General features: G+C 51.4%; 3 protein-coding genes across 5 annotated transcripts; all 3 read right to left on the bottom strand.

Moving 5' to 3' along the window:
• Nucleotides 1–208: 208 nt before the first annotated feature.
• Nucleotides 209–4136, bottom strand: Phf23 (PHD finger protein 23). 2 transcript variants are annotated; one of them, XM_052756307.1, is made up of 5 exons: nt 3928–4136; nt 2331–2362; nt 2115–2207; nt 847–1678; nt 209–740 (listed from the first exon to the last, which is right to left on the bottom strand). In XM_052756307.1, exons 1-5 carry the CDS (start codon nt 3959–3961, stop codon nt 526–528), a joined length of 1206 nt encoding a protein of 401 aa, XP_052612267.1. In that variant the 5' UTR covers nt 3962–4136; the 3' UTR covers nt 209–525. The 2 variants fall into 2 exon arrangements, with proteins under 2 accessions (XP_052612267.1, XP_052612268.1); XM_052756308.1 differs by having other exon boundaries at nt 847–1477; nt 3928–4135.
• Nucleotides 4137–5038: 902 nt separating this feature from the next.
• On the bottom strand, nt 5039–8028 carry Gabarap (GABA type A receptor-associated protein). The gene is made up of 4 exons (XM_052756562.1): nt 7819–8028; nt 7198–7276; nt 6942–7060; nt 5039–5530 (listed from the first exon to the last, which is right to left on the bottom strand). Exons 1-4 carry the CDS (start codon nt 7906–7908, stop codon nt 5465–5467), a joined length of 354 nt encoding a protein of 117 aa, XP_052612522.1. The 5' UTR covers nt 7909–8028; the 3' UTR covers nt 5039–5464.
• Nucleotides 8029–9036: 1008 nt separating this feature from the next.
• On the bottom strand, nt 9037–19229 carry Ctdnep1 (CTD nuclear envelope phosphatase 1). 2 transcript variants are annotated; one of them, XM_052756560.1, is made up of 8 exons: nt 18806–19229; nt 16066–16132; nt 15851–15969; nt 15586–15657; nt 11382–11498; nt 10937–11048; nt 10252–10336; nt 9037–9668 (listed from the first exon to the last, which is right to left on the bottom strand). In XM_052756560.1, exons 1-8 carry the CDS (start codon nt 18905–18907, stop codon nt 9608–9610), a joined length of 735 nt encoding a protein of 244 aa, XP_052612520.1. In that variant the 5' UTR covers nt 18908–19229; the 3' UTR covers nt 9037–9607. The 2 variants fall into 2 exon arrangements, with proteins under 2 accessions (XP_052612520.1, XP_052612521.1); XM_052756561.1 differs by having other exon boundaries at nt 15586–15653; nt 15847–15969; nt 18806–19225.
• Nucleotides 19230–19340: the final 111 nt, after the last annotated feature.

The raw sequence follows: 19340 nt of genomic DNA on the forward strand, positions 1-19340 counted from the left end.
AGCCCACTCTGCTTTATTTACAACACTGGCTGTCTACACAGGCAGCCAGCCAATTATTATTAAAAACGAGGCTAGTGATAATTGACACCTTTTTGCTCTCCTCCCCCACTCCACCAGGTATGGTACTCCGCCTTTGAGCAACCGCCAGGCTCAAACATGGGAGTTCAAAATTAAAAATATTACTGGTGTAGAAGAAAGTAAACGGGAGTGAAAGAGAAGAAACCATGAGGGAGTGCTGTATTTACACTACATTTTATAGACAACTATCCCATTACATCCCAGTTTGAGCCCTGGCCCTGAAAGTGAACGGGTGGCAGGTTCACCGGACAGAGATTTTGTCTATAGATCCAGCCTCCCCGACCCAGCTGTAAGGGGTCTAATTCAAGTCCACGGAGCAGGAAGGACAGAGTAGAAGACACTCATTTCCAAACAAGTCTCCCTTGGGAAATCCGGCCTGGAAGAGGCTGAAGACTCTGAGTCTCAGTTCCCAAGTAACGTCAGAAGTTCCAGCCTCCAAGAGTGACGTCAGGGTTCTCCGGATTTGGGAAGACCCCCTAACCGCCGGGCCTCCGGCCGAAGTTCCTTGCATTTCTGGCAATAAAAGAAGTCAGGAACATTGGTCTTCTTAATCTTAGCACAGGAGAGGTGGATCCACGTCCCACATAGGCTGCATTCAATCATGGGCCGCCCAGCAAAGGGCTTTCTACAGTAACATGTGATCAGATCCCATGAGTCATCACCTGGAAAAAGGATGTTTGTTTAGTGTTCAACTTTAAAGCTCGGCTCCTAAGAACCCCCAAACCCACCCTCCCAGCTCCCCACCCTGGGCAGCCCTAAGCTGCTCACCTGATTCCACCATGATGTCCTCATCCATGACCCGCATCTCGCCTTCACTGGAGCTGGCGTCCCCATCTTGGCTTGTTTCTGTGCTGCCCACCTCTTTGCCCTCACTGTCAGTAGGGGGAGCACCGTCGGGGTGCACGGTAACAGGGGGCCTGGGGGCTTCAGGGGGTGTTGGGAGCACAGGGACGTCACCCCCCACCACTGCTGTCATCTCTTCTTCATCCTCCTCCTCCTCCTCCTCTTCCTCCTCCTCTTCAGAGTCTGTATCACTGGGAGGTGCCCTAGGAGGGCCAGGAGGTGGGAGTCTATCCCCACGATCCGCCTTTTTCAACTTCCGCTTCTTGCTCTTCTTGATCCGAGACCGCTTTTCCCCATCCCCAGGAGCCGGCCGAGGCCTCCGAAGCACCCCAAAGCCGGCCCCACCTCCTGGTCCCAACTTTCTGTTCTTTCGGTCCTTCTTTCGAGGCTGAGAAAGGTGCCCCTGGGAAAGCGGCACTGAGGTGAGAGCAGCAGGGGACCGGGAGGTATGCGTCAGGGATGTGGGAGACAGTGGAGATGCCACTTTGGGCCCATCCAGATCAAACAGAGAGTCCTTCAGCTTCATCTTCTCGAGCAGAGTGGCACTGTCGGGGGCCTGCAGACGAGAAAAAGTGGACCTTGGGGGTCCTGGCTGGGTAGGACCTGCTTGAGCTGCCCTTCTCTTTGATGACTTTGCTTTCTTAACAAAAGTCTGGATAGTTCGAAGGTCCGAGGGGGCTGAGTCCCAGCCATCACTATCTGCTGCACTCTCACCCCGCAATGGAGAGCTCGAGCCAGAAGCTGGCCAATCGCTTTCCTTAAAAGGAGGAAGAGACTAGGGTCAGCAGGAGTCTAGGGACAGCTCAGCCCTGACACATGTCCAGCACAAAAACCAGGAACTAGACATGTCCCTACCCAGATCTGCCATGTACTCTAAGTCTGCCTTCACCCCAGTCCTCCTGCCTACTCCTTTAACAGTTTCTGTATCTCGTTTGCTAGCATACTTATCTCCTTACAATTTACCTGAAAACTTTCCACGAACAGCAACTCAAGACCCCTAAAACAAAAGCCTGACCAACACTCCAAATTTGTGTTACTGCTGTTCAAGCCAGCTGCCATATTTCATCCTTCCACACCAGCTTTCCCACCACAGCCCTCTAAAAGCTTCCAATTCTTACTCTTACATATTATAGTAGGATCTTCCTATAAAGTAATTCACTCTGACTCAAGTCGGCTATTTTTCAGTTTCCTACCTCTTTGCTAGGAGGAATGTAACCCGCATAGGCCAAGACAAAACTGCAGAATTTGTTGAAATCCTCAATTGTCCTCCGCCGCTTCTCTGGTGGCTAAAAGGAAGGAAACGTGGGTCAAATGGAAGGCAGGCACGAATGGTTAAAGAGAGGCATTCCCAACAACCCGGCTCCCAAATTGTCAGGCAGTGTACTAGTCAAAGGCACGGGACAGCTCACCTGAGTCTCTGCCTTAAGAGTCGGAGGTGGATCTGCGAAAGAAATCAATAAAAGCTGAGTCAAGGCACTAGGAAAAAAAGAGTCTGGAAAATCCTACCTCTGAACCTTGGCGGTCCCGACCTCATCCCATCCACCGCGCGGTGGCCCGGCCCCGCCAGCCAGCCCCCAGCCGTGCCGGACCCGCCCCTGCTCCCCCTTCCGCCCCGAGGGGCGGAGCCCGGGCGCGGCGCCCTCCCCGGCCTCGCTATAGCGCTCCCCTCCCCCCCGCCCGAGGCCCAGCGCCCCGCCCCCTCCCCGCTCTCCAGTCAACTCGGCTCTCTTGGCGCCCCACCCCGCCATACCGCTCCCGGGGCGAGCCCGGGCCGCCGCCCGCCCCCGTCCTTCACACGCGCCCGGAGTTCCTACCGGCCGCGCTCCACTGCCCGGGGCCCTCCACGCCGCCCGCCCCCGGGCTCCGGGAGGACCACGCTGACCCGCTCCCCGCCCTCCGGCCGCTTCTCCTCGAACACGAGGCCGGGCGCGCCCCTTACCCCCACCCGACACACACACGGGCACACTCTCCCAACATTACTTCGCGTCCGGGACAGGCGGCGAGCTGCGACCCGGACGCGGCCCCGCCTGCCCCCCCCCCCCCCCCGCCGCCGCCGCCGCCGCGCTCCCCACAATTTCGCTGTCCCTCCGCCCCCATCCGGGGCCTTGGCCCCTCCCCGTCTCGAGCTCTCCGGGCTCCCCGCCGGGCCCCCGGGCCCAGTTCCGAGCTTCTCCGGCCGCCCCCCGCCCGCCCCCGTACTCGGCGAGTCCCTAGGCTACGGACCCCTCAACTCCAGCCCCCGGCCCCCATCCAGACACTCCAGGGCAGCCCCCTGCTGCCGCCGCCGCCCCCCAATACGCTCCACAACTCGCAAGCTCCGGCCCTAGCCGACCGACCAACCACCCCCCCCCCCCCGCCGCCGCCGCCGCTCCCGCCGCGCAAGTTGCCGGTCTTAACCCCCCACACCTCGCCCCGCCGCCCCTACAAGTACCGGGCTAGCCCTGCTCCCCAGCTCTCTGGCCCCACAACTGGCCCTCGGGATCGGGCTCTACCGGAGACAATACCCAGACTCTCTGCTCTCCCCACAACTACCTGCCCACCCCTCTAACAATCACCAAGCTATCTCTGGCGGCAACTACTAGGCGCTCCAGCGCCACCGTCACAAACTCCCCCACCTCGGCCAACTACCGGGCCCCTCACTCAATCCTCGTCGGGCTCTCCCAACTACTCTCCGGCAACCAGATTCCCCCCAGCCTCTCGGCTACGGAGCGCCAAGCACTCCGAGGCCTTTCCAGCCCCTAGCCCCCGAAGCTGGGTTGCCAGCGCCTATCCCCGGACACCCCACCACCGCCATCCACACCGCGCCCGATGTCTAACTCTCCCGACCCAGGCTCCCACTCCTCTTTCTCCAAGGTATCTCAACTCGGCGCTCTCCCGGGAACCTCAAGAGCCAGGCCCCCGACCCCTCTTCCCGCACTCCCCCGCTGGGTGCCGGGGCTCGACCTCCAACTTTGCCAATTAAATCCTCACCCTCTCCCTGCCCTCTGTGCCTGTGGAGCGGCTTACCTTCGGGACTGGGCTCCGCCATGGCTTCCAGCATCGCCCCCTCCCCTCCACCCGGTCCGGCGACCCCCTCCTCTAAGCCGGGATTCCCGGTGCTGCCTTGGGCGCTCCGTGTTCCTACTGCCTCGCTTCGCCGAAGTGTCCGCCTTGGCGCGGTTGAGACTCCAGTCCGCTACCGCCACCTCCCTCTACCACTGCCTCCCGCACTCCCGGACCGGGCCCCCTCCCCCCGCACCGCCGGCCGCCTGCTCCCTCCTCCTCCTCCTCCTCCTCCTCCTCCTCTCTCCTCCCTCCCTTCTCCCCCTCCCCGCCGGCTCCGCCGCGCAGTGCACCAAGGGATTTGTAGTCTGTGCAGGGGCAGCGGAAGAGGATTGCAAGATCCTCCGGAACTTCAGTTCCCAGTAAGCCACGGACTGGCGCAGGCGCAATAAACAGGCTCCCCCCGCCCCACCAGGGGAGTGGTGGGGAGCTCAGGAGCCGGAGGGGTAGAGCGGAAGAGTGCGCACTGAATCCCGGGAAGTGTAGGCTGGGCGGGACTAAGACAGTAGACGAAGAAGGGATTAGAACTCTCGGCCACCATACTGCCTCGTTTTGTACCTTTTTATCCCTCAGGGAACCGCCCCACTTCCGGCCAGGAGGAGACATGGCTGCTGGGAGATGAAGTTCTCCTACTGATAATGGCACCCTTCTCCCAGTATTTGCCCTCTCTCAAATTCCACTTTACAGGATCCCATACACTGGCACAAGCTCTGCAAGTGACAGCCAGTTAAAGACAGTTCTTTCAGCACCTCCCAAACAGGAACGTCTCTTCTTTAGTACAAAGTAACAAATTTGGATCTGCTTACCTAAAGTACTTTCAAACTTTGTCCACAGCAACCCAGTAAAACCTACCACCCCTTTGTTTACATCGAAACCCAATATATACACATATAAAATCCAAGTTTCTTGAGATAATGGTCACATTATTCCACTCATTTAAAAGATACCTTTTTCCAAAGAGGGAAATAGCAACAAAGTGTTTCTGTTTCTCTGACCTATCCCCATTCCCTTTCCCACCATAGATGTTCATGACACTTGAGACAGACAGGAGGTGGAATGACACAGGGCAATTCAATTCAGCTCGGTGGTTTCTTTTTTATTGATGTGCCTCCTACCTCCCCCGACAATGTCAATCCCTTCCATCTACCCCCCAAAAAGAAGGCAGTGAAAGGAAGGGGTTGTTGGGGTTCTGAGCCTGCGGGGCAGTTAGAAAGGGAATAGAAACCAAAACAATCAACGGATGTGACAGAGATTGACAATCAAGAAGTCTAAAGCAGAGTGGGAATGGAGGGCAGACAAAAGGGGGGAGAGAGGAGATGTACAGAGACTGTGTCCACCATTACCCCTCTGGCTGAGAGGGACTGGAGAAACAGTCTCAAACATGTAAGTGCAGGTCCTGAAGAAGGGAGATGGTGTTTTCGCCTGAAGGAGGAAGTGGATGTCAAGGAAGGAGCGCCACCTCTCTCTGTAGAATGGAACCCCCACCTCAGGGACGGCAGCTTCACAGACCGTAGACGCTTTCATCACTGTAGGCAATGTATAGAAAGAAGTCTTCTTCGTGGTGTTCCTAAAATGAAACCAAAAAGGGTTTAATGACAACTTGGATTTATTTACCTGAACTATTTACCACCAAGACATTCCTCAAGACTCATTCTTTTAAGCATGGTCTGGTAATTCCAGCTTCTGGAAAGGACTGAAAGTTAGGGGCTACCAAGGCAACTTAAGAACCTGATTCAAAATATACTTGAAATATATTAAAATATAATAGATCATCTGTAAGGTAACTACCCTAATACTAAAGGAATAAAGAAGAGCCATTCATTCTTATTTTCCTCTCTCCTTTAAGAAAGGCTGACCTCGCCAGCCTGGACTACCAAGTGAGTTCCAGGAAAGGCACAAAGCTACACAGAGAAACCCTGTCTCAAAAAAAAAAACAAAAACAAAAAACAAAAAAAAGTTGACCTCAAACTCACTATGTAGCCAAGATGATTTCCAACTCAAGATACTACTGCCTCAGCCCTTAGTGTTTATTTGCTTGTTTTCATTTATTTTATTTTTGGTGTGTGTTTGGGTTCCCTGGGGCTTTTGCTTTTGAGATAGGGTGTCACTATGTAACTCCAGCTGGCCTCTAACTCCCTATGTAGACCACACTGGTCTCAAACTTACAGAGATCTGCCTGCCTCTACTTCCAGAGTGCTAAGACTGAAGGTGTGTTCCGTGGTTTTACGTTGTTTGTTTTGAGACAGGGTCTCGATATGTATCTCTGACTGCCCGAGACAGCTTCTGAGACCCACCAGCCTCTGCCTTCTGAGTGAGGGGATTAAAACTGTGTGCAGAAGCAACGATGATTGTATTGAGACAGGCTTCTGCCTCCTGACTTAAAGGATTGGAAGTGTGCACCGCTATGCATCTGTTGTTCAAGGTGGGAACTTCAACCAGATGTGGCAAAACACGCCTTAAATTCCAGCACTCTGGAGGCAGAGGCAGGCAAATCTCTGAGTTCAAGGCCAGCCTGGTCTACAGAGTGAGCTCCAGGACAGCCAGGGCTACACAGAGGAACCTTGTCTCAAATTGTTATGACATCTTGGATGAGGGAAAGAGACTTGGGTAGTAGAATCCCAATCAAAACAGCTACTCCAAGCCGGGCGGTGGGTGGTGGCACACACTTTTGATCCCAGCACTTGGGAGGCAGGGGCAGGCTGTGAGTTCAAGGCCAGCCTGGTCTAGAGTGAGTTCCAGGACAGCCAGGGCCACACAGAGAAACTCTGTCTCGAAAATAACAACAAAAACCCCAGCTACTCCCAACTAGTGCTCGCTCTCTCCTCCCACTGCTGTTAAAATCCCAACCACTCAGGACCACAGCGACATTTTAAAGCTAGTAGGACAGCTAGTGCAGGGACTGCTGACCTTTGCTTCCTTCTATCCCAGCTGGCCGGGACCCCTCTCCACGCACTCCCGTTACTCCCAAGGCACTATACCTGGTACAGCTGACCCATCGTGGCACTGGTGGGTGGGATGACGTTGTTGACAAAGAAAAACAAGGCATCCTCAGCACGGAGATGAATTCGCTTCCGGATCAAGAAGTAGAACTGACCAACTGCCAAAAACAGGAGATGCAAGAAAGTCACAGAGGTCATCAGTGCTCCAGAAAACAGCTGCCAGGTGAAGCCTCCTCCCACAGAGATGGCATTCCCACCCACAGAAGGAAACCTGCATCGGGCATCTCGTTCCCACCTGTAAGATCAGAAGGCACCAGGTATTTCTTTTTGTCCAAATCTCCTATCCGAGCTTTGGGGGCTTTTTCCACTATCACCTGATGAAAAGAAGAAGAAAAGAATGAGAAAACGCCAAAAATACAGCCACATGGATGAAGAAGTCAAGATATTCCCTGTCCTGAAACCCACTGCAACCTCGTTTCTCTTTATTCTTATATACGTGGTGCACGCAGCACTGAGTCCAGAGATCCTGGCCTCACTGGCTTACCTAAATATTTAAGTACTGATCACAGAACGGCACATCATAATAACTATTTTCATCAGAGAATCAGGATGACTTGTTTGGGTCAAACTCTACCTTAAATCTAAGTAGCTGAGAGGATGGCCATGGAAGTCCTGGTTGTCAAGCTCCCCAAGGCCTCCATTCTGACAAACGCCAAGGTCTCTCCCTCTCTCTCCCGTCCACATCTCAGTCCCAGCTCTACTTCTACGAGCTTCTCATCCCCGGTATTAGAGACAGCAGTTTCAGATTCCTAAGCCCACGACAGACTAGAGGCTGACCTCCGCTTTCCCAGACTCAAGCCTAGCTTGTGGCGTCAGCGTCAGCACCCTGAGCCTCGGCCCTGGATACAGTCCTTACCGGGACCCGGTCTGGGTATTTCTTTCGGATTTTCTCGCCCTCAGAGCGGCGCTTCTCGAACGGATGCTCCTCTTTGTACACGAACTTCATTCTCCCGAGAACCGGGCTGGACCGAGCTGGGCTGAGGAAACCCAGGGGGGGGGCCGGGACAGGGGGCGGCGGCGGAGGTGGCGGCGGCTTCGATGAACAGACTCAGCGGAGCGATCCACCAATTTGCGCCACTTCCCTATTCACCAACCCCGCCCCCGACCATCCGGAGCGGCCCCGCCTGCTGAAGTACGCCACTAGCTCAGCTTGCTAACGCCGTTGGCGTAGCGCCACCCGCTGCCCGGCCCTCTCACGCCTTCAGCGTAACCGCTTTGGAATCAATTTGTGGGTTACGCTGATGACATCGCAGCGAAGGTTACAGTCGTTTCAAATCAACTGAAAATCCTTTCTCCGGTAGCCTCGCAGCACGCAGTTGAGGACGAAATGGGGTAGCAGGTGGCCGTCATGCGATTTGGGTTTCCAGTTCTTTTCGTAAATTACGTAGGGGAAAGCAAACAATTACAAGTCAAGGTATTCACGAAACGGGTTGCTACGCTGAAGGCGGCCGTTGACACCAAAACAAAATAGTACCCAAGACGTGGATACAGACCCCACAATCAAAGGGCAGAAAGGAAAGAGGTTTGCAGACACGTACAGAACGCCCAGGGATCGGGGTTCAGTGGACCAATAGGAACTACAAAGTCCAAAAGATAGGGACTACGCCAATGCGGAGGAACACATTTTGAGATGGCGCATACAAAATCATGTGATCTCAGAAAAGGCGGAGCATCACGTGGCGGGTACCAGAAAGTAGGTCCGGCTCTGTAGAGGCGGTGTCAGGGAGGCGGTAGTGTTCCGCCCCAAGCTTACCGCAGGAGTGCCAATGGCCCATAGGCAGCGCCCTCTTAGCCTGTCCACGTCAGCCTCCCAGACCAAGCCCTGCCTTCCTCCTGCTGTCTGAGCTCTTTGGAGGATCCAGGCTTCTCATCTTCAGCCTTCTATGTCCTACTGTTCCACTGTTCCTCAGAGCCCCCATCCTATCCCTGGGGCTTTTCCTGCCAAACTACATTATCTCTACTGAATCCCACTTCCCCACAACTCAAACAGCATCTTCCCCCTGATTCTGGGGCAGGGCGGATGTGAACAAGTTCCCTCTGCTTTCAAAAACATCAGAGAAGGACCTATGGCAACTTTGGTTTCAAAGTTATAATGCATGGTTTAAAAGAGGAAGAAAGAAAAGAGAAAGTTGATTACAGGTATCAGGGAGTTTGGGGGAAGAAAAAATGAGGAAAAGTAAGGGAAGGACAAGTTTGAGGAAGATCCGGTGGCCCAAAATCCCAGGCTCCCACCCACAGCCCAGCCCTTGGAGCAGGAGTGAAGAATTAGATCGGTTTTGTACAAGAGTTTTTAAAAAATCAAATCACAACAAAGTTGACTTGGCTTCTGTTGAGCCTCTGGGATGACACGTCTGTCACTCAGGCCACTCCTGCCTTCTCCACCAGACAGCTGAGCTCTCCAAGGCCTCCCCTGTCCAGGCCGGCATGTCCATGGAGTGTGAACACGAAGAGTGAGGCTGCTTCCGTCTGGCCCATGTGTCCATCCAGACTCCATTAGTGGAGTGCAGGGCTCCGAGGGCAGAGAGGGGTAGGAGGGGCAGACCCTGCCCGGGCAGTCCTCACATTGGACAGGGCAACAGACGGCATCCCAAGAGTTCTCCCTCCCTTTCCCCCCCACCCCAGCTCAGGTGGAGGGGGGGCAGCCGTCACCAGAGCCTGTGTTGGTGCAGGTTTCGGCTCAGCACGGAACGGACATCAGCAGTGAACCTGGAATGACAGGAACTTGCATTGGTGGAGCACCTTAACAGTTGATATCTTCACAATGGAGTTGGGGGGCTCAAAACCACTTCCAACAGTGACACAGGCTCAACTGGATAGAAGCCAAATGACCACAAACATCGAGCTCTGGAGTTAGTTAAAAAGACCCGGCCTGAAGTCCTGAAGGGCTTTTTTTTTTTCTAATTATTTTGAAACTCCCCCTAGCTCCTTAGTTTGGCCACTCAAGTGTTGCTAGATATGGTGGTACACCTGTAACCCCAGCTAGCAATTGGGAAGCTAAGCCAGGAAACTAAGTTCCAGGCCAGCAGAGGCTACAGAGAAAGAATCTGTCTCAAAAAAACTTTTAAAAAGAGGAAAAAATGCAGGGCGGTGGTGGTGAACGCCTTTAATCCCAGCACTCGGGAGACAGAAGCAGGCAGATTTCTGTGAGTTCGAGGCCAGCCTGGTCTACAGAGTGAAATCCAAGACAGGAACCAAAACTACACAGAGAAACCCTGTCCCGAAAAAAAAAAAAAAAAAAACAAGAAAAAAAAAGATCAGGAAGTACCTACATACAGGTGACTTCCCTTACCTGAGGGCATCCAGCATTGGGAGGAGGTTGAGAAGCGCTGTGTCACTGGGGTCACTGAACCAGGATTTGATAGGGATGGCATTGTCTAGGGTGGGTAAAATTACAGTTGAGAAGAGGTGAAGAATTCAAGAAAGCCTGTGAATTTGTCCCTAATATTATTACTTAAAAACCCATATACCTCACCCACCAAAAGTCACCAACCAAGTAAAACACTTACTTCTCTCTAAATGTCAAACTGAATTATGAATAGACTTCACAACAGTATGAGGCTAGAGTTCTGGTCACACTGCCACTGTGCCTCACTTGAATCGAATTTGATAGGAAAGTTCCATTTATAGGACAGACACCTAAGTGTGGCGACCTCATTTGATGAGAAACAACTCACATTCAGACTTGTAATTCAGTAGGAGTCCAAACTCTAGGACTAGGACCGGGGTCTTCTGCCTCCTAGCTCCTTGCATTCCACCCCTCAAGGAGTCAAGGAGCTAGGGGTAGAGCTAAACAGCATAGTGCTTGCCTAGGATTTAGTGAGAGGCCCTGGGCTCCATCCCCAGAACCACTAAAACAAAGTCAGGTCAGGCCAGTCTGGTTCTATAAGGAGACCCTGTCTCAGAAAAAAGAAACAAAACTCAAAGTCCTCAGCACCACTTCCTGGTCCTGCCAGACTCACCACCTCTGCCCGTACCTGGGTGGCTCCTATAAGCCCCGGGGGAGTTATCCAGGATCACAATGCTGGAGAGGTCACTGTGGACCACAGAGAGGTCTTTGATGTAGCTGCCCAACTCCAAAGTGCAGTGCTGAAAGGCAAAGGGCAATGGAGCACACCCCATCCCATGCCCACCCCCAGCCAGGACCCAGGTCACCTGCCTCTCAGACCTGATTCTGGCAATGGAGCACCCCCCACCCATGCCCACCCCACCCCCAGCCAGGACCCAGGTCACCTGCCTCTCAGACCTGATTCTGGCAATGGAGCACCTCCCACCCCATGCCCACCCCACCCCCACCCAGGACCCAGGCCACCTGCCTCTCAGACCTGATTCTGGCAATGGAGCACCTCCCACCCCATGCCCACCCCACCCCCACCCAGGACCCAGGCCACCTGCCTCTCAGACCTGATTCTGGCTCCTTACCTGTCTATAGTATCTCCTCTTAAGAATGCTTCTGCTATTGTCCAGTTTATCTGCCACAGCAGAGCCATAAATTTCCATGCTTGCTGTAAACACCACGAGCTCATACCACTGGCTTACCTGAAGTAGATTGGAGAGGAATAGAGATGTCATACAAAGTAATCGTTTATTTAGACATAATGGTTCTTTTTAAGACTAGTCCTTTTGACCTTCAAGTAACATCAAATGTCTGTGAAAATGCAAAATATCTGGACCCTCTGCCAATCTTCAAACTCAGTTTGAGGCAACCACCACCCTCAAGATTCAAAGATATAAACCCAGAAGTGCAGGATGCCTGTGAAAGAATAGAGTTCTATCACTGTAACAAAAGAACCCCAGCTACTCAAAGCCATTCCCTTACCTCCCTATAGATCCTCCTTCACAAAACTGCCCTTACCCACTGTCCTAGTTTGCTACTCTGTTGCTATAATTAAACACTGACCAAAACCAACCGGGGGAAGAAAGGATTTATTTCATCTAATAACTCCGAGATCACACTCCATCACTGAGGCAAGTCAAGGCGGGAACTGAAGCAGATACCACAGAGGAACACTGCTTACCGGCTTGTTTTCCATGGCTTGCTCAGTGTGGTTTTTTGTTTGTTTGTTTGGTTGGTTGATTGGTTTTTTCGAGACAGGGTTTCTCTGTGTAGCTTTGGAGCCTATTCTAGATCTCGCTCTGTACACCAGGCGGGCCTCGAACTCACAGAGATCCGCCTGCCTCTGTCTCCCGAGTGCGGGGATTAAAGGCGTGCGCCACCACCGCCTGGCTCAGTGTGTTTTCTTACCCAACATGGCACAACCTGCCCTGGGGTAGCACTGCCCTCAGTGGACTGACAACTACCACGTTGTCCACTTCTCCAACCACAAAGACAGCGTCTACTAGGTTCTTAGCCTTGCAGATATGAGACAATCCATTACTATCTTAACGTAAACTGAATAATAAATTCTTTTAACACATATTCATCGTATCAGTTCTGTTCCTCTAGAGAACCCTATTACAAATTTGCAGCAGAAAATAGGATCCTTCTGTGACAGAGCTGACCATGTTGATCTGGGGGAGGACTGTGGAAGCATTTGAAACTTTTGAGCTGGGACAAAAGCCACTGAATGCTTATTGCTTAATGGGCTGTTCTGGGCAGAGCTTAGAAGATAATGCTGAGGGGCTGGAGAGATGGCTCAGTGGTTAAAAGCACTTGACTGATCTTCCAGGGGTCCAGAGTTCAATTCCCAGCAACCACATGGTGGCTCACAACCATCTGTAACAGGATCAGATTCCTTCTTCTGGTGTACACATAAAATACATGAATAAACAAACCTTAATAAATAAATAAAAAGACAATGCTGAGAACTATGCAAAGGCTGGAAGCCTGGCCTGTGAAGTTTCAGAGGGAAACCAAGACTACCCGGCCATTTATGTGCTACTCTGCTATTCTGGATTAATAATCACAATCTGTGGACACAGCACTCACATCAGACAGTTCACAACTAACTGCCTGTAACTCCAGTTCTAGGTGCTCCAGCACCAGGCCTCCACGGGCACCAGGCCTCCACGGGCACCAGGCATTCATGTGGTATATAGACATACATGCAGGCACTCACATATATACATAAAATAAAAATAAAACAACTCTTTTAAAAAGAAGAATCTATGGGCCGGGTGGTGGCGCACACCTTCGATCCCAGCACTCGGGAGGCAGAGCCAGGCGGATCTCTGTGAGTTCGAGGCCAGCCTGGTCTACAGAGTGAGTTCCAGGAAAGCCTGGTCTACAGAGTGAGTTCCAGGACAGGCTCCAGAGCTGCACAGAGAATCTATGAACCAAAGCCAGGCATGGTGGCACACACCCATCTTTTGTCCCAGCGCTGAGGAGGCAGAGGCAGAGAGGCAGCGGCAGGTGGACCTCTGTGAGTTTGAGCCCAGCCTGGTCTATAGAATGAGTTCCAGGACAGCTACGACTACACAGAGAGACCCTGTCTCACACAACAGCAGTCTGTGGATGAGAAACCTGTGCTTCAATGGAACAATGGATGCTGCTTAGCTAGGGATGGAGAATCAACTGTGATGAAGAGGAGACCAGCATCACTGAGGTGAAATCTCAAGTATTTCCTCAGGGTTGGTACACAGAAGTTATGGTCTAGAAGTTATAAGTTATGGTTTAATTAAGGCTACATCTAAAACTGGCAGCCAAACTTGGTATAGATTTCAAAGTCCCACACCGTACTACTGGTTTGGGTGGCATGAAGGCTACAGAATTAAAGGGGTCATGGAGAAGAGTTGAGGCTTGGCACTGTGAAAGGCCAGGAGAGGCCATTGGTGAAAGTACAGCCTTAGTCACTGGAAACTCCAGGACTGAAAGGTCATGAAGTGAGGCTAAGGCTTGGTACCATGGGAGTCAGTTCCTAAAAAGAGGCTAGGAGGCAACTGGTAAAGTGCAACCTCAGCTGCCACAGAGACCCTAGCATATTGTATATGCCAGGACCGTGAGATGACCACAGACGGCAGTGGCAGATGTGCAGCAGAGCTGGCCTGTGCCTATGAGACCAGCTGTGTGTGCTACCAATGGCAGAACTGGAGAGGTGAAGCTGCCCAAGTTCCCTGGAGCCCTGGAGACCAAAGTGAGTCCCAAATGTCAGACACTGAGCTGAAGACTTGATTTACACCACTGATGTTGGTTTTGCTATGATTTGATTGCAACTGCCCTGGTTCTTCTCTCATTAGTAGTAAGAAAGTAACTTGTGTCAGGCAATGGTGGCACATGCCTTTAATCTGAGCAGGGTGGGGTGGAGGTGTTGGTTAGAGGCAGGCAGATCTCTATGAGTTGGAGGCCAGCCTGCTCTACAGAGAGAGTTCTAGGATAGCCTGTCTGGAGAGCGGAGTGGGGGTGGGGGGGTTAGTAACTTGTTTTCGATTTTACAGGAAGCCACAGTTAACACAGTTAACAGACTGAATATTTTAAAGAGACTTTGAACTATTTATTTTTTTTTTTTTAGAGAGCCAAATGGATGGAACAGCAATTTGTATCAAATTATGGCTATCTACATCCATAGGTGTAGGCTATCTACATCCATAGGCTATCTACATCCATAGCCCTCAGAGAATTTTTTTTTTTTCTTTTCTCTTTTTTTTTTCTGAGACAGGGTTTCTCTGTGTAACAGCTCTAGCTGACCTGGAACTCGCTTTGTAGACCAGGCTGGCCTGGAAACTCACAGAGATCTGCCTGCCTCTGCCTCCTGAGTTCTGGGATTATGGTTATCCTCCACCACCATCTGGCTGAGACTTTGAACTTTTAAGTGGTTGAATTTTTTAAAGACTAGGGGACTTTTAAAGTTATATTTTATATTATGAAATAAGTATGAGACTCAGGGGAATAAAGTTATGGTTTTTAAAATTTATTTATTTGCATATAAGTATCTGTCCCTGCATAAGGTTATAGCCTCTGATTTTTTTCTATTTTTTCAAATTATGTTTATGTGGGTACTTGTACACACCAGGTCCTCTGAAAGAGTAACAAATACTATCCACCACTATCCATCCATCTCTCCTGCCCAAGATTACACTTTTTAAAGTGACACGTTATTTTGTCAAGTGACAAGGGATGGACTATGACTTTGGTTTTAATGTCACCTTGCCACAGGTTCTAACCTGTTAGAACCACCAAATAGGGTGCTCAATTAAAGAACTGTCCTGACTGCTTTAAGTGATATAGGCAGACCCACCTTGAGAGTTGGTAGAACCTTCTGGTAGCAGCCCAGGTAAGAAAGCATGACAGAAGAAGATTATTTGCCTCTTGGTCGTCTGACCCTCCCTCCTGCCACTGTGCTGATTTACCCTGCTGCTGTGCTGCTTTTTCACTAATGTTACAGCCAACATTTGAAGCGTTGGACTAAGGACCAGCAGCTCTTCAGGAACCTTCCAAGTTTTCAGCACCAGCCTCAAGAACTGAGCATCTGCCAGGTTCTTAGCCTCTCAGATATGAGACAGCTCACTACTATTTTATTGTAAGCTGAATAATATATATATCTATATGTTTATATTCTGTTGGGTCTGTTCCTCTAGAGAACCCTGACTACTACGCCAACTTCTCACCCTTTTCTCCAGTTTCCCTGAAGACTCAGAGCCCAGAACCACTCTCTCACCAGGGAACTCCCATTAGCTCATGCACACTCACCACTTCTAAGAAGAAATCCACATGGGGCCTCTTATGTACAAAAAACCGGACAGGATGTTTGTCTATGACTACCTGCAGAAGAACAGGGAAAAGATGAGCAAGTCCTCAGCACCACCGCAGACCTTGCCCCCCATGCCACCACCTGCTTTTCTCCTTCTGGCTGATCCTGGTGCCAGGTCTTACCAAGCCCTGACCTTAAAACTGGGAAAGAGAGTTTATGTCTGGACACAGTGGGAGGTGTAAGTATTTCCCCATCTCCACACACCTTGAGGATGAAATCAGGAGGTGTTCCAGGCCTCACTGTAGGCCTCAGGACCCCATCATGGTGAGAGTGAATCAGTGTTTCATCCAGATCCAGCACCAGGATCTTCTTCTTCACCTGGGCTGAACCACAATGGGAAGAAATTACACCAATGACCTGGAGCCCAAAGCTGGAGCCTACTTCACCTTCAGGACGGTCTTCCCATCCAACATACTCACCTAGTCGGTTCCGGGACAAAGGAGATAAGGGGAGGATATCATATCGAACAGTCTGATACTGAATTACCTAAGAATAACAAGAGAAAAAAATTAGAACACTTTATAAGGAAAACTTTCCCGACAATAATAATAGCAAATACTAAACATTTACCATATAAGATTCAGGACCTAGGGCTGGAGAGATGGCTCAGAGGTTAAGAGCACTGAGCTCTTCCAGAGGTCCTGAGTTCAATTCCCAGCAACCACATGGTGGCTCACAACCATCTATAATGAGATCTGGTGCCCTCTTCTGACCTGCAGACATACATGCAGGCAGAACACTGTGTACATAATAAATAAATCTTTAAAAAAAAGAAAAGATTCAGGACCTAATGTATAATCCTAATAGTGATAAAGGTGAAGTTCAATGGTAGAGCACTTGTCTAACAGGCAAGAGACTCTAGGTTCAATGCCCAGCACCATAAAACAAAATTTAGGTAATAATGTAGTTATCCTTGTTTAACAAATGGTAAGATAGGTAACAAAGACTAAACATCTTCATGCCTAGGACTGCACAGCTAGACTTATCTCCCTAATGAAAATGAAAACTCCATGAGAACATGAATTTCCTCTCAATCATGCCTATTTTTTCAGTACCTCAAAAACTGCAGCAAGGATAATGAGTTAATAGCAGCCTGTGTCCTCTTAACACCATATCCCGCCACACTGCACAAAGAAACATGCAGGCTCCCCACCCTCACCTCAGGGGCTCTCCACGGCCATTCCCCTCATCTCTCACTGGGAACCAAGAACCCCAGACCCTTGTGGGCAGAGACTAGGAATCAGGAAAGGAAGTCCTTGGATCACCGAGGGCAACAGTGATGAGGGAATCCAGGGCTTGTCAGGTCAGCTAAGTTCCTCTGGCTAGGGGCCATGAGGACTATTTTAACCAGCCACCTGTCCACTTCTGTTTCTACTAGCCAAGTCACAAGTTGTAGTGAATCTCTGAAGAGCCTTTTTACCCTGGTACCCAGGGCAATGGAGAGGCAGTGTCAAGTCCTGCTTGCCAACCGCACAGGCTATAGAGAAGGCCAAAGTGGAGTAAGGACTGTGGGGGAAAGGGGAAAGGGGACAAGGACATCACTCAAGCTTTCCAGCTCTGCTTCTCCAAGGCGTCTCTAGAAGCTATTTCCTAACCCCCAGGGCTTCTATGTAGTCTGGCAAGTCCCACTGTTCTTTTCTTCTACCATACAAACGCTCTCCAGTCCATTCCTAGGCCCTAAGCCACACATTCCCTACTTGAAAACCAAAAGGCCCTCTCTTCTTTAATCCCAAGGCATCTGCCCTTCTTTTCTCCCTGAGCCTGTGACGAGGGCTGCAACAGCTCGGGTGTCCTGCCCTGCTATCTCGGGTTGCACATGCTGGGCATGTAGGGAATGCTCCAAGTATCGGCCAGAAAGGGCGTGGGGAAGAAAGCAGACTGGAAGCAGACTGGAAGGAAGGCAGGACAAAAGGCTGTGGGGTCAATGATGTACAAAGAGCAATTTAGGAAGTAACTAATCTTCCAATACATGGACTAGAGCACTACTCCCTACACTCAAAACAAGAAAGAAAGAAATGAGCTGTTAGAAGAGGGAGGATTCTCGGGACAAGGTCAGAAAGAAAGGATAAGCAGCAGAAATCAACACATAAAATCACAGGAGTTAGGCCCATACTATGTCAGCCTTGCACACCCCAAATCTTTCATGAATCCTACTGCTCTTAGACTAGGTGTGCTTACAACCACCACCACCCAGAATAATCCTCACCCTAAACCAGGAAGTGGAAGAAATCAGTCAAGTCTACTACAAGCACCAAAGTCTTTCTGAGAATTCTCTTTGACCTAGGCTGCCAAAGATTACAGCCAGCTCACTCATCTTCCCCAGAACCTGACTTGAGAAGATTTGCTCAAAGGGGTGATGAAAACATAAGGGCACATGGATCAAGTGATGTTAGCTGAAATAAATTTTACCTTGGAGAAAAGCTTGAGGGTGAGAACCCAGAGATGCCTGGGTTCATCCAAACAGTCTCTACACTCCAGGTATCCCTTCATAATTGCTAGAGTCTCCTGGAGAAACATGCCCACCTTCCGATGCAAGCTCTCCAGCTAACAGCTAGATCTTCTAACGAGACACCCAACTTAATGTGCTGCCTCTTACAACTAAAAATGCCCATTATAAAAGCATCTTTTTCAGTCCTAGGGTCTCAACAAACCCATTTACACACGCCATAGGTTTCCAGAGCCTTTTTGGAGGAGTTCCTTCACGACCAAGGCTTTCTTCCCCCCAGGCTCCCATCCCTGCTACATATGCCCTCCTACACACAGCCACCACTGACAAAGGAGCCTGGCTCTTTCAACAGCAGGGTCTTTCCAGAGCCCACATCAACAGTTCTGGCTACCAACAAACAGGTGTTCCCCGCCTCTTGCTTTCTTTAGCAACAACTCCAGCTTTCTTAAGGAGAGCAACATTCTAGCCCCCAAGAGCTGCCAAACAAATCCTATCCCACCTAGGCAGATGAAAAAAAGAAACCAAAAGCACTACAGACCTTGGTTCTTTTATAAGGGTCTAACCCCTGCTTAAAGGTGTCCTACTTCTCCAGCGGGTAAAGCTCTGACCAAGACTCCGTTCCTAGGCCCCAAACAGAGGCCCAACACTATCCAAAATTTCATGAGCACCGCGGACAGAGATCCCCACCACTGCCAGCACGCACACAAACTCACCGTGCGGATCTGCCTCCGCAAAAGGTAAATAAAGAAGCTCCAGAGCTTGGCGGCGAAGGCCACGAACGTGCGCAGCCCCAGCAGACACTGCGTCCGCATCATCCCGATGACCCCGGCACCGCCGGCCCCGGGGCCCCCGCGGCCCAGCTCCGCCAGCCCCCCGGGGGCAGCCCCCCGCCGCCGGGAGGGGGAACGGGGGCCCCGAGCGGCAGGAGAGGCTGCAGAGATGGGCACGGAGTGGGTGGCTCAGAAAGCCACCCCCAGCGAAGGGAAAGCCCCGCGGAACCGGGAGCTGGGGGACTGGCGTGGGCAGCCCGCAGGGGCCCACATGAGCGGGCAGTGGCAGCGACGGCTTCGCGTGGGCTGCAGGCCGAAACAGGTCGGGCTAGGACGGGGTCCTCCGAGACCAGGAGGGAAGGGGATGGAGAATTGGGGGAGGGGGCACTGGGGGAGGGGGCTAGGGAGAAGGGAGGGAGGGAGATGGGAGGGGAAGGGGGAAGCGAAGGGTGGCCCTCTGCGCAGGCGCGCTAGGGGT

Source organism: Peromyscus californicus, unplaced genomic scaffold (assembly GCF_007827085.1).
Source record: "Peromyscus californicus insignis strain IS unplaced genomic scaffold, ASM782708v3 Scaffold_3__1_contigs__length_106647218, whole genome shotgun sequence".
Lineage (NCBI taxonomy): Eukaryota > Metazoa > Chordata > Mammalia > Rodentia > Cricetidae > Peromyscus > Peromyscus californicus.